Source organism: Hypomesus transpacificus, chromosome 4, assembly GCF_021917145.1.
Source record: "Hypomesus transpacificus isolate Combined female chromosome 4, fHypTra1, whole genome shotgun sequence".
NCBI lineage: Eukaryota > Metazoa > Chordata > Actinopteri > Osmeriformes > Osmeridae > Hypomesus > Hypomesus transpacificus.
The window spans coordinates 2113179-2127713 of NC_061063.1; the positions used below are offsets into that span (position 1 = coordinate 2113179).

The 14535-nt window shown below is 46.6% G+C and overlaps 1 protein-coding gene across 1 annotated transcript in view; it reads right to left on the bottom strand.

The window, feature by feature from the left end:
* csmd2 (CUB and Sushi multiple domains 2) overlaps nucleotides 1–14535 on the bottom strand; it is a 213852-nt gene that overhangs the window by 136455 nt on the left and 62862 nt on the right. Inside the window, 1 exon segment of the mRNA XM_047019512.1 lies at nucleotides 10965–11172. Coding sequence (XP_046875468.1) covers nucleotides 10965–11172 — 208 coding nt within the window.

Here is a 14535-nt window from a genome sequence, read left to right on the forward strand (position 1 = left end):
AAAGTTCAGCTAAAAGGATTAAGTGGGTTTATGACCACATAAAACAGCCGAACAAGTGAAAACAATCAATCTTGGTCTCTTTTAGGGTGCTCTGCATGAGAAACAAACAATTTATTTCCTGATCAAACAAGGTACAATTAAGTTAACTTGTACTTCAACAAAAATGCTGCAAGGGCAAATCTTGCTCTGCTCTGAGAACCCGAATCAAAGCTCAATTTGTTCATGGGATAATTAGTCTTTGACGCTAATTATGCAGGCTATCAGGGAGGAAGCAGTTGTGTGATGACATATAGGAGGAGGCTGCAGTGTGCTGACCAAACACTTTCATAACCAGACATATTTACTATGCAGGCAGATGGTTAATGTAGCATGGAGTCTCTCCTGTTCTCTCCAGTTCTTTTGGAGCCTTGTCTAGCCAAGCCTGGCCTAGCCAAGTCAAGCCCTGTCTAGTATAGTGTTTCTTTTAGTTTAGTGTAACATAGTCTAGTGTACCATTGTCTGTTTTATCTTAGTCGTTTGTAGTACAGTCTAACCTAGCCCGGTCCAGTATTTTTCTCCAGATGACGGCTCCATTTCATCATCATAGTTTACAATTCAATCTCTTCACAATCTCCTCTGGCATCATTTGAAGTGTTAGATGTGGTGCTGAGAAGGTGTGAGGTCGAGGGCTTTACCAAGATGAAGAAGGACCCGGATGAACACCACTCACTGTCTCAGACACTGTCTATAAAGAACATTCACAAAAATGGAACAAGAGAGAGCCGCAAGTGAAAAAGAAGCGATAAAGGGAGAGGGAGAAAAAATATTAAAAAGAACAAGAGAAAATTGAAGAAAGGGGATGTGATAATAGTGAGACAGGAAGGGTGAGAGACAAAAAGAGAGGGCGGGTGAGAGAGAGAGATAGATAGATAAAGAGGCAGGAAGAGAGAGAGACAGAGAGAAGAGAGAGAAAAGAGAGCGAGAGAGAGAGAGAGAGAGAGAGAGAGAGAGAGAGAGAGAGAGAGAGAGAGAGAGAGAGAGAGAGAGAGAGAGAGAGAGAGAGAGAGAGAGAGAGAGAGAGAGAGAGAGAGAGAGAGAGAGAGACAGTGTGAATGTCCGTGCAGCATTAGATAGCTTTCAGTATGAATTTCGGTATGAATCATTTGGTTGGAGGGGGAGGGGGATGGGGAAATCAGAACATGGCCATGACAGGCCTGTGGCCCAGAGCCCTGACAACACACTCATGTAAGTCAACCATGCATGCTGTCTGTAAGCACACCAACACACACACCAGCCGGTCCACAGTTGTGTGTGAAACTGGAGGCATGTCATTGGTGATAACAAGGGTAGAGAAAGGCCCCAGAGGTCAGAATTTGGAACAGAGCCCTGCATGTCACAGTTTGGAATGGAGCCTTGCAAATCACAGCTTGGAACGGGGGCCCCCAGGTCACAGTTTGGAACAAGGCTCGCTGTCCTGCTGCCCTGCTGCCCTGCTGCCCTGCAACTTCTAAACATGACAGCTGGTGGAACTCTGGTTCACCACCATACCACCTCACCATGATGTAGATAGGTGTGTGCATGTGTGTGTCTGTGCATGCAAGCATGAGTCTGTATACACGTGTGTATCAGCCAGCTCACCTCTGTCAGGGATTCTCGTCATGAGACAAGCCAAGCCCTGATCCTTTTCACCCATTCAAACAGGACGCTAATTAGCCACCGCTAAGCTATGTCACTGTGTATTTCCTGGTTCACTGACCACAACACCTCCCATAAATCCTCTGTTATCTCAAAGCTGAGGGATAGGGGAGCTAATAACACTGTGATATCACCATCCGATCCGCTAGCGATAGTGCTAGACAACGTTAGCCATGGCTAATTCCGTCTGCGTAGAGCTCAGATTTAGATAATCCTTGTTTTAATTATTTTTGCCCATTGCTCTCTTGGTTGCCTCCATTTCTCCGTCTCTCTCACCTGTGCCTGTCTCCTCTTCTCTCCTTTGTCTCTATCCCATCTCCTCCTCTCATCTGTCTCACTTTCTCTTGTCTTCTCTCCTCCCTCTTTCTCTTCTGTCTTCTCTCCTTTCCATCTATCCCCTCCCCCCTCCCTCTCTCCCTCTCTCCCTTGTCTCTCTGTCTTCTTCTCAGTCCCAGCTGTAGGCTAATCAGCTGATCTAATTACAGCCGTACCAGGCGGCTGGCGATAAGCTCCTCAGAGAGAAATGTCCACAGATGGGAGGGAAGAGACTTTGTGTGTGCATATGTTTGTGTGTGAGCCCATGTGTTTGTGAGTGTGTGTGTGTGTGTGTGTGTGTTTATGTGTGTGTGTGGCTTAACCTGTGACTGAGTAACACTGCTGGGATACTTTCCACACCTCCTCTCCCTTACTCATACACTCCTTCCCCCCACTTCTCCCTCCCTCCATCCTTTGCTCTCACTCCTTCTCTCTTTCTCTCGCTTCTCCTCTCCCTCCTTCCCTTCCCTTCCTCTGGTAACTAGGATTGAGACAGATCACACAGCAGAATGATCAATACAAGTCTGACATCTAACTGGCTAAACCTCCAAACACCTCTCCCACAAAGTCACTGCATTCACACACAGACAGACACACCCACACACACCCCTACACAAACACATACACATTCATGCACACACACAAACTAAATTAAAACACACAATTTACAGCATCAAAATCTGTCTGAATGTTTCTGTATGAGTTAAATACAGATAGACAGTCTAAACTACCCTTACCACATATTCTCTAAGACGAAAACTTTTTATGGCTCAGAGCGACATTCGCTGTCACCTTTTGCTTCTCTGCATTTATTGATGGAATTGGGGGGAGGTTTTATGGAGGCGCACCGGTGCGCAGGGCATAATTGCTGGTCGGGACACGTTCACCAGAGTTCATAAAGGTTCCCCTGTAAATATATTCAGGGGCGGCCAAGTGTCACCTCATAAGAATAAAGACAGACTGCGCTTGATGAATGGGAAGAGATGCAGCTTCTTTTACCACACACACACACACACATATACAGGCAAGTGCATGCCCACACACACACAGAAACACACACTAGATTAAGATATATTAGGAGACACTAGCATGCCCTTGCTACATCTCACATGGCCACCTCCTCTCTCCTCCTCCCTCTTCACCTCCCTTAACCCATCCCTCTCTTGTTTCTCCCTTCCAGTCCCTCCACTCTATCTTTGTCTCTTCTCCTCTCGTAGTCTCTCTTTCTCTTCCTGTCTTTTTTCCAGGTTGGTCTTTGTTGATGCAGTAATAATAGCCAAAGGTCTCCAATGTTTTTTATGCATCTACAAATTGCAAAAATGAAAGAAAATGAATACATTATAAGCATTGTTGTCTCTTAGGTCTTAAACTTTACAAGTTTATATCAGCTTGTGTTCCTTTCTAATATGCAAATGATGAATAGTGTGATTGGACAGTTTCACCATACATATTCATGAATGGGTATGCATATGCATACTGAATGCAGCATTGAGTGTGAGCCAATGAGTGAGTCATAATTTAGACTAATCTGTGTGACTCATCCTCTCTGTAGCTAACATACAGTCTGGAGTCTGTTCTCTCTCTCTCTCTCTCTCTCTCTCTCTCTCTCTCTCTCTCTCTCTCTCTCTCTCTCTCTCTCTCTCTCTCTCTCTCTCTCTCTCTCTCTCACACACACACACAAACACAAGCGTACAGACACAGGAAACTGCTTTTAAATTTGTCTGGGTTGCTGAAGTGTGTGTGTGTGTGTGTGTGCGTGTGTTTATTTGTGTGTGTTTGTAAACTGTGCCTCAGAGTTCCTCTCAGCCCCCCTCTCTTTCTCTCTCCCTCTTCCTCCCTTCCTTCCTCCCTCCAGGCTAATTAAAGTGATGCTAATTAAGCTGATTAATCGATGGGTGGTGACGGCCCTGGTTAGGGTCTATTGAGTCCCCTCCCCCCATACCCCATTCTCCCCCCACCACCACCACCATCTCCTCCCTACAGAACAGGAGGAAGTGAGGTCAAGGTTACCGTCGAACCTTTGAGGAAACAAAAAGTGGCTGCTCGACCGGCTAACCAATCCCGACTTCCCTTCCAAGATGGTCGTCTATGCCCTGCCTCCAACACAACATTTGACCCAGGAAGTGAAAGGAAAGATCAAAGGAAGCAAGTGTATCCAGGATCAGATGGAGAGTGTAAAGTCGTCATCCCCCCCCCCCCCCCATCAGCCCCCCTCCGCCGCTCACTGCAGCGGAGGGGAGATCAACGCTGGTATTGATTGAAGTGGACGTTTGGTGCTGATCTCCTCAGAATCTAATTACAACCTGTTAAAACACCCTGGATTAAATAACACCATCTGAAGACTGAATAGCCAGAACTGCTAAGAGGAGTGTGCTATGTGTGTGGGAGGGTGTGCCTTGTGTGGATATGTGTGCAGGTATGGAAGAGGCTGTAAGGTTGAGCATGTACTGTATGTATGTATACCCATGTGTATGTGTGTGTGACAGATTGCATCCTAACAGGTAGTGTGTAAAACAGTCTAGTTTACTGAGATGTAGTAAAGTATCAATATGCTTCCTCACACACATCATAAACTGTCATGGCCACTATGGGGTGGTCAACCGTACCAGACTGGAGTGCAACACTGCATTGTGGGGAGGGAGCTATACCATCATGTTTATACCATCACCTCTGGTGGTGTCACTACAGCCATGTCAGAACTTATGATTCGACTGGTACAGTGGGGAAAAATGCTACTTCAAAAGTAAGTAAATACGTTTTTTTTTTAAATTGTCAATGCAATTCTTACTATTAACACACTGTAAATGTATCACTTCACACGCACACACTGATGCCCACACACACACACATACACACATTTACCTACTTCTTTATATAGCCTGTATACCTACTTGTTAACACTTGTTCACCTACATCCAACACCCCTTGACACACTGATAAACCTACATACTCTACTTAATAATAATATACACACACAGACCTACTTCTTTACACACACACATACACACACACACACACACACACACACAGTACCAGTCAAAAGTTTGGACACATTTTCCCATTCTGTCCAAACCTTTGACTGGTACTGTAAATTTACTTATTTCCATAGACATAGTGTTTATCTGTGGTGGAACTTGTTGACCAATCAGGAAGAATGTATTTGACGGTCACAAACCTTTTCCAGAACAAATCACGAGAGACATCAATGAGACAGCTCTGAACCTCTTACAGATGCTGAAGCCAAGTAGAAAGTATAAATGACTGGTTGAAAGGCAGCATAAAAAATGGTGGCCTTAGTGCTAACCTTGCTCTTTTTTCATTCGTCCCTCTCCCTATCCCCTCCCTTCTCCCTTCTCTCCACCTCTTTGTCTCTCTGTCTTAGCTTGAGTGATGTGACAGGAGGTGTGTGATGTGAGTGTGTGGAGCCTTCTGAGAGAGAGAGACAGAGAGAGAGAGAGGAGAGAGAGAGAGAGAGAGAGATGGAGAGAGAGAGAGAGAGAGAGAGAGAGAGAGAGAGAGAGAGATGGGGAGAGAGAGACAGATGGAGAAACCCGAAGAGACAGGAAGACAGAGAGAAAGAGAGAGAACCAGTCTGTCGAGCGTCGCCATGTGTTTAGGATGACGTGGTTAGCGCTCCTCTCGACTGCCAGTACAAAGTTCATCGGTGCCGCTGCATTTTTGATGGATGGGTGTGTCGCAGATTGAGTCCTCCTCCTGATCAATCCTGATCCAGACAAACACACTCTGAGGGCCAACAGTGAGAGGGCCCCATATCGACCACGGATGCTGTATTGGCCAAACGATAGTCTTGGAAGCACGCCACTGACTGAAAAACAGGAGTGACTGACTGATTGGAAGGAGGGGAGGCAGAAAGGAACAGGGACGATAGAGAGAAGAGAGACAAGCTGACTGTGGATGGAAGGATGAGAAGGTAAACCATCTCAAGTGTTTACCTGTAGAGAAAAATATGATTCAAACTCATCTCTGGTTTTACCCGATAGTTTCTGATAAAGCGCTTCATTATTTATGTTTGGCAAGTATATTAGACTGTAAGGTTTATGAGAATTAAACACTTACACTGGACAGGAATCCTCTCATTGGACTATTAAACCAGACCATCGTTACTGAGAGGGAGAGGCAGAGAAAGAGAGAGGGAGAAAGAGAGAGGGAAAGAGATACAAAATAAGAGGGAAAGGGACGGAGGCAGAGAGAGAGAGGGAGGGAGGCAAAGAGAGAGAGAGGGTGAGAGAGAAAAAGAGAGAATCCTGCCTCCCAGTCTATACGTGACTGGCTTCCTAATGTACTGATGAATTATGGGTAAACCTCTGCAGCATAATGCTCGCTGAGCCCCACATGCCAGACATTCAGAAATGGACCACTCAGCTGGACACACACGCGCACACACGCACACACACAGGCACACCAACGCAATATACCTTTACCTAACAAGTAATAGAAAGCTTGTAAGTACAGTCTGTGTGTGTGTGTAGGTGTGAGTGAGTGTGAGTGTGTAGCCCATGTGAGCAAAACTTGTGCTGCTAATCACATGCTACTTTGATATTAATATCGTATTTTTTCAAACACACCATATAGAATGACACACACACACACAGGTGTAATCGTCAGGACTACCAGCATATTGCTCTACAAGATGGATGCATCTGCTCAGTCCAGAAGAGTACAACACACACAGCCGAGGACAAACACATACACACACACACACACACACATACACACAGACACACAATGTTTCTGAGGCTAAATCAAGTTGTCTTCCTTGCGCTGGGTAAAAGCTTAACAATAACTCTAATATTCTCTTTGAAAACACAAGCAACGGCATTTATCTTACACCAAGCCAGGAAACAAACACACATGCACACACACACAAATACACACTACCTGAGCAACCCTTCGGTCTCTGTTTCTCACCAGCATCACTCACTCACAGGTCAACAACTCTCTCCCAGGTAATCCATACACCCCCTGAGCCACTGCTGTCTCCTTCTCTGCTCCCTCTTCAGTCTCTCTCTCTCTCCCTCTCTCTCTCTCTCTCTCTCTCTCTCTCTCTCTCTCTCCGTCTCTCACTATCTCTCTCTCAGACAAATGCACTATGTTCTCTCCATTCTCCTTTTACTCTTTTGTCTCTCATCCTCTCTTTCTTCTTCCCTCTTTCCCCGTGGACATTAAAACTCCCTATCAACACAGCATGGTTTCATCCATAAACTCACAAACACGTCAATGGTTTGTCTCTGCGGGGATATTTGCAGTAAACACAGGTGGGATGGAAGGATGGAGGGAGAGGTATCCACTTTAGTCTCTTAGAAGCAGTAAAAAGGGCAGGAAATAACATGCATTACGCAGGGTGCTTTGCCTCGTGTGCAATAGATGGTGCAACACACTGCAGGAGTGACGAGGAGGTTTGAAGAAGTTATCCAAGAAGAACAAATCCAAACATATCTAAGCCAACCAAAAGAGAACAAAATAATAATGATGGGGGTCAGATGGCTGAGCGGTTAGAGAGTTACCGGTTCAATTCTTGGCCGAGCCAAAGGATATTGTGTCCTTGGGCAAGGCACTTCACCCTACTTTTCCAAACAAAACCAAGAAGTTGTTAAATAATCCGAATGGGCTATGGCTTGTTTAAAAACCATAAACAATGTCTTGTGATTTTCTGTTGAATTGCAGAGAATGATGCTTCCTACAGCCCTCCACAGGGTTAGTGCAGTCAAAACACTTCTCTCCTCACCCTTAAGGGACTTCGAAACACATTACAATAACTCATAACACAGTCAATTCCAAAGAAATCCAAATTGCTGCTATTGCCAATTAGAGGCAAGTGGGCGAGCGAGCAAACAAACGAATGTGGGAACGAAACGGCGGCCATAGCAACCGGCTAGTGCAGTTCTGTTTTTACACCACCTCCTAATGGCTTTGTGATCGGGGAGAATGTGGAGGGGGGTTTAGAGAAGGTGATGATGCTGTGATGTGGTCTGCTGGATGTCGTCCTGGCGTTGCCCTTACCATCTTCATCTCTCCACCTAATCTAGAGACACTTCACAGGTGTCTCTCTGTATACTTCCACTTTTCCTCCTAACATCATCATCATCTCCACACATCAACTCCTGTCGTCTACAAACATCTCTCTCCAATCTCTCACACTTGGACTCAAACACACACACACACACACACATACGCACAAACACACACACAGAGAGCTGACGGTCTGACCTGTGTTTGCTTCTTAGGATCGATGGAGGAGAGCAAAATTTGACCCTGACGCCTCCCCTGTCTCCCCTTGGGCCAGGACACCTGCCCGTCACCTGTCAATCAATTCTAATGCCAGCAGAACTCTTCAGCTACTCCGTCTGAACACAGGTCTTTGACTGGACAGGGGACACTATGTTTTCAATGGACCGCTATGTTGCGGATGTAATGATCACACACAGCCAGACACACACACAGGTACCTTCCAGGTGAGGGTCAGTTAACTGGCAAGACAATGAGAGGAGGAAAGTAGGAGAAGAAAAGTGGAAGAGTAGTGGAGGACAACAGAGGAAAAGAGGAGAAGAAAAAAGGAGAAGCTGAAAGGGAGAGGGGGAGAAAATGAGAAAAGCTGTGTCATTCTGTTGTTTTCTTCCTTAACTCTACAGATTGGACAGTGAAAGCCTTTGCTTACTTGTATTTATTGACTTTGGCATTAAACTCATACTTTAATGGCCTTAGAAAGCATTCCTGAGTGGTCCATTGTACCAATCAGTTCCCTGGAACAACATAAACTGGGAACAACAATCCTTTTGTTATAATACCATTCAACTTGTTGTTCCAGTTTAAGTGGAAGTCTGTACAGGTCCCTTGAAATCCTCCAACATCCTTTCTTTTGGTTGTCCCTCCATCGATCTTTCCTTTCTTCATCCCTACATCCCTTCCTTCTTTCATTTCTCCATCCATCCTTTCCTTCTTTCCCCACCCTCCATGGTTTACATATCCTCCCTCTCTCCCTGAAGCCATGAAAGTCCAGTGCCTGAGAACAACCTTGGAATTGGACTGTTTGTGTATGTGAGTGTGTGTGCACGCGCATGTGTGTGTGTGCAGCCCTAATTGTCCCAGGCTCTTTAGAATGAAGGGTTAGCCCCGCTCCAGCCCTCTCTCTCCCAGACTCAGTCTGTGTCCTTCATGTAGCCTTCACTCGGAACAAGGGAGGGAGGGAGGGAGGGAGAGAGAGAGTCTAAGAGAAAGAGAGACTACATCTGTTCTGATCGTTAAAAGTAACGAAAACAATGCGTTGGAGGGTGCACTGAAATGTGTGTGTGTGTGTGCTCCAGTACAGATGCCCTGTCACCTTGATCCTGACACCTTCCCAGAGCATAGTAGATGCAGCCGGAACTGTGTGGCCTTTAAAAGCTCTCCTTGTGTCCAGCTGATAAAGGCCAAGCCTAAAATGAGCTGTCTATGGTCAAACGATACACACACACACACACCAAACTCCAGCCCTGAACAGTGTCTGTGTATCTCTCTTTCTCAGAGAAAAGCTGGATGCACTCTTGAAGTCATCTGGGATGTTGTTGAGTTTCAGACCGACTTATCTCTAGTCCTCTGATGCTGTGATGGCATGTTAGCTGTGGGTTAACTCATAAAGTACCGAAACATCAAGACCAAAGTGATCTTGTGGTAAGAGTCTGTCTCTTTGTCTCTCCCTGGCTCTCTCTCTGTCTCTCTACAGACAGTTTAATAACAACTATTTAATCCCTGGGTGCAGTAACTGGTGCCCCAACAAACTGACAGAGAATCAAGTCATGATAGAATGCAGTCCCTTTTGAACCATGACTATGTCAACTGTCAGTTTGTCTGATCATCCAGTCTGTGTTTGTACTGCCTGTCCTCAGCAATGTGCATCAGCAACTATGACACAGTCCACTGCTGGCTAGAACATTCCCTTCTCTCCCTCTCTCTCTTTCTCTCTCTCATTCTCTCTGTCTCTCGCTTGCTTTCGCTCTCTCTCCCTCTCACACACACTCACACACACACACAAACACACCTCCCTCGTTACCAGTCTGTTTCTCTCTTCTTCTGTTTGTTACTTTCAACTTCCCTCCCTCCTCTGTCTCCTCCAGAGTTAAACCGCAGGTGCTCTGCCATCGGCAAAAGGCTGCCGCGGAGACCGCCCAGGCCTGAACGTGTGTGATTGGAGCCCCGCAGCCGCAGGCGGCCACCAGAGAGCCAATCAGAAGTTGCAGATGACAGAGAACGCAGATGTGATGACATCATTGCGCGAGAGGAGAGGAAACAATGTGAGACTTTGGGAAAAGAGATTTGCTTTCAACGTCCGGGTGAGAGTCTGACTGACTGGAAGACACAGGAGGGTTGTTGGAGGCCAGTCAAGTTAGAGCTGTCAACTTACAACACAAACACTGGTCGGCGTGCTGTTCCTGTTACTTTCTTTGACCCCGTGTCCTTTTGGCAACACACAATGACATGATTCGGAGAGCTGGGATTGGCTCCCTTCCTGTCTATGTCAATGTCTTAAACTGAGAGTCAGGTCCTTCTCTCTCTTTCTCTCTCTCAGGCTGGACTTTGAGATTCCTTAACCCCAAATCTGGACACTCCTATGTTACGCCAACAGTTTCCCTACACAGGGAACTACTCACTCTGACTGCTGTCAAAGTCATGTCAAGTTACATAAATTTCATAGCACATTTAAATAATAATTGAAGCAATAAAAATCTAACATAACACACAAGGACACAGACCACCACCAGTGATGCCCCTCCCTCATCTTCTCCATCATCTTCCCCAGACAGGGTGGCACTCAGTCGGGAACCAACAACTCTTATAGCCCCCCAGACATCCAATCCTTCCCCCACCCCTAATCCTTTCAGCAATCTACCACTAGCGACCCTCAACCTACGAACGCCCCCTCCACCCCCAGACGCTTCACCATCTTTCCCAGAGAAGGTAGCCCTCGGGAGAGTACTCACCACTGCGAGGAGCCCTCGGTGCCGCTGACCTCCAGCAGGTCGTAGTCATCCTCCAGCTGGAAGTCTGAGAAGACCAGGGCGATGGTGTCCCCCGGCTCGGCCAGGACGGTCCAGGTGCAGTCAGCGTTGTTGTTGTACTCCCCTGGGTAGTTGGGGCTGGTGATGACCCCGCTTTGACCTCTTAGGGTTCCCCCACAGCCGTCATCCGCTGGGGAGAGAGGAGAAGGGGGCCAGGGGGAGAAGTCAATATAGGCATGTGTATGTCAGACAGACAGATCGACAGATATACATACACACATAAACTGACAGATATTTCAAGGGGTTATTTGGCAGTTTCAAAACTTCAATTTGGTTTTAGAACTTTTCAAACATAAAAAAACATGAATCTTTTTTTTTTAAGGATTTTGCTTTTTCAGCTTGAGGTCATGAAGAGAAAGTGTTAGACGTACACTCAGTAACCCTGCGGTGCATTGGGGGTCTTTAGGGACAGGGAAGTGGGCTGTGATGCAACTCTGGGAAACCTCAACGCCATTAGAGTCAGCTTATTTCCAATTTGTGTTAATCGCAAGCTCTTCTCCTTTTTATTTCGGTTTTAAGTGGATAATTAAACAACAAAAGATGAGTTTAAGTATCAGCATTTTTAATTGTGCCCCTTGGCTTTCTTTTCTTGGCTGAAGACCTGCAGAAGGAGCTGGTTACCAGAGCAAGAGAGCACTCGTCTTGAGACAGACTGATGGAGGATATTAACTGATAAACAAGGAGGATGCAGGTGTGTGTTCACATCTTAGCAGCTGGGCGCAGCTGGTAGAGAGCTATGGCAGAAAAACACCTCAATGAACTCTGTCTGCACAGCAATGAAACTGTATGCATTTGTGTGTGCGAGCATGCGTGTACTTTTGTGTACAATGGGATTCGTTAGCTGTGACTGGCTAGTTGTGTGAGTTGTGTGGGCAATGTGAAGTGTGTGCGTGTTAAAGGATGTGTGTTAGGTGTATGTTTGCGAGGTGTATATGGGGGAGCAGGGCTTGTGTGCACCGGGCCCTGTCAATCACCAGCTTTGGCTGTCACACTGGAAACTTCCCTGGAGGAGGAGGGAGGGGGCGGGGGGTGCAGAAGAGAAGAACTCCATGAGGTGTGAAGCGGAAGAGGGGATCTCCACAGGAGGAATAGAAGACAGGGATGAGGAGGATGACAGGTGACAAGAGCGGATGGAGAGGGTGGGAAAGAGGGCAGAGAAGGGAGGGAAGGTGACAGGTGACGGTTGAGGAGAAAGAGAGGGAGCGAGGGAGGGAAGGCTTGGGAGGTGAAAGGGGGAGCATGATTGATATTCCTGACCACTTAAACACTTCATACTGAGAAAACTTCTTTTTTGGTACAAACATTACCCACATCACCAACAGAATATTTGGAAAATACATAAATATACACTTTTTGGTGAGGGGAATCCTTTGAATGTGTGCTTAGGCAGTGATTAGATCTGTCTTGATCAACATTAATTTGTGATATTGTCATGGAGATGAGGGCAACTTGGTTCCAGTGTTCTCCATGCACGGTTGGACACTCCATATTATGGGCTGTCGGAGAGGTTTTCATGCTTCTCCATATAGTGAGCAGACCCTCTCAGTCTCCCCACAGCACCATGACAACTAAGCTGTGAGGCAAGCACAGACAGCAGGCATCAAGCACTCACACACAGTGACGCTCTCTCTCACACAGACACCCACACACACACTTTAGCTCCTTCTTGCATCTTTGGTGTGAGGCATGAGGTTAGAGAAAAAGAGAGAGAGAGAGAGAGACAGACAGAGAGAGAAAGGGGGGGGGGGGAGAGACAGGGAGAAACCCCAACCTCTAGCTTTTTGCCAGCAGTGACATTTGAAAAGTGCAGAACATGCTCCAACAAACACGCGGAAGAGGGGAGGATGGAGACAGGGGAAACAGGGGAGGGGAAGAAAATATAAGAGAGCAGAGAAGAGGGGAAAAGAGGAGAGGGACGGAAGAGAATTTGGGAGAGAGAGAGGGAAAGGAGAAATGGCAAATTAACCTGAAACCATTTGCAGTCCAGGATATAGACGGTGCCAAACTCTCGCCACTAGACTGCATGGATGGGGTCAGTAATTGGACTGACATTAACAATATGCTTATGCATTATGCAAGGCGCTCAGCCATGTTCTCCAGCGTTTATATTGCACCCAGAGACTTCAACTAATGAGTGATGGAAATAGGTGGTTTCTGAAACTTGTTGGCATGTAATTTCTCAGGGTGAAGGTGGCATGTTTACGACATTCCTGAACGAGGGAATGGATGCTTGATTTTCCTGTGAGGAAAGAGGCGTGGGCCAATGGGGGGGAGGAGAAATGAAGGGGGGGCGCAGAAAAACAAAGTTGGAGAAAAACATGTATGGATGTATGGATGGACATTTGGAGAAAGATGTGTGTGAGAGAGAGTTTGCGTGTGTGTGTGTGTGTGTGTGCATGTGTAGGAGGTCTTGTTCTGGCATGTGGGGCCCAGCCATGTGTGCTCATGCGTGGGCTTCCTGACTCCCATCCTGGGTACAGATGGTAGCATGTCACACTATCTGCTCCGAAGCCACACACACACGCAGGCAGACGGACTTTAAGGCACGCACAGTAGTCTTGTCTAGTCTCAGTACAGAGTAGTCTAGTCTAATCTAGTCCCAGTACAGATTGGTCTAGTCTAGTCCCAGTACAGAGTATTCTAGTGTCACTACATAGTAGTCTTGTACATTACATTACATTTACATTTAGTCATTTAGCAGACACTCTTATCCAGAGCGACTTGCAGTAAGTACAGGGACATTCTCCCCGAGGCAAGTAGGGTGAAGTGCCTTGCCCAATGACACAATGTCATTTTTGGCACGGCCAGGAATCGAACCAACAACCTTCTGATTAATCGCCTGACTCCCTAACCGCTCAGCCATCTGACTCATTAACATAGTACCATTACATAGAAGTCTAGTATAGTATCAGTACAGAGTAGTACGGTCAAGCATAGTCCCAGTACAGAGTATTCTAGTCTATTACCAGTAAAGATTAGTCTAGTGTAGCCTCAGCTGTCCTGCTCCTCTCACACACTGGCAGGTGTGTTTCCATCAGGGGTCCTAGCCAGCTCCCAGCCAAGGACAAATGGCTCAGGCACCTAGCTGGGCAGTCAAGGAAGGGTTCTGACAAGGCCAGTCACACATCAGCCCAGCTGCACTACACCATGTCTGACTTGATCATGACAATGTTCTACTCAACCACCCACAGTGTGTGTGTGTGTGTGTGTGTGTGCTCATATACGGACATGTGTGTGCGTGTATGTGTGTACTATAGGGCACAGTCCGTGGCAGCGCAACTGCACACAGTGCATTCATTGCGTACGGGTGCTTGCTACGGGTGAAGTATGTGTACTTTGGCGAGTTGTAGCAAACAGCACATGAACACTACACCTTACAGTTTGATAGATAACAAGGTGTGCATATAGGCAGCTGTAATTGGCACATATTACATTTGATAAGGCAGGCGGCGCCTGCCAGGCGCATGGGCAAACGTTATTAGTACTGTGCAGA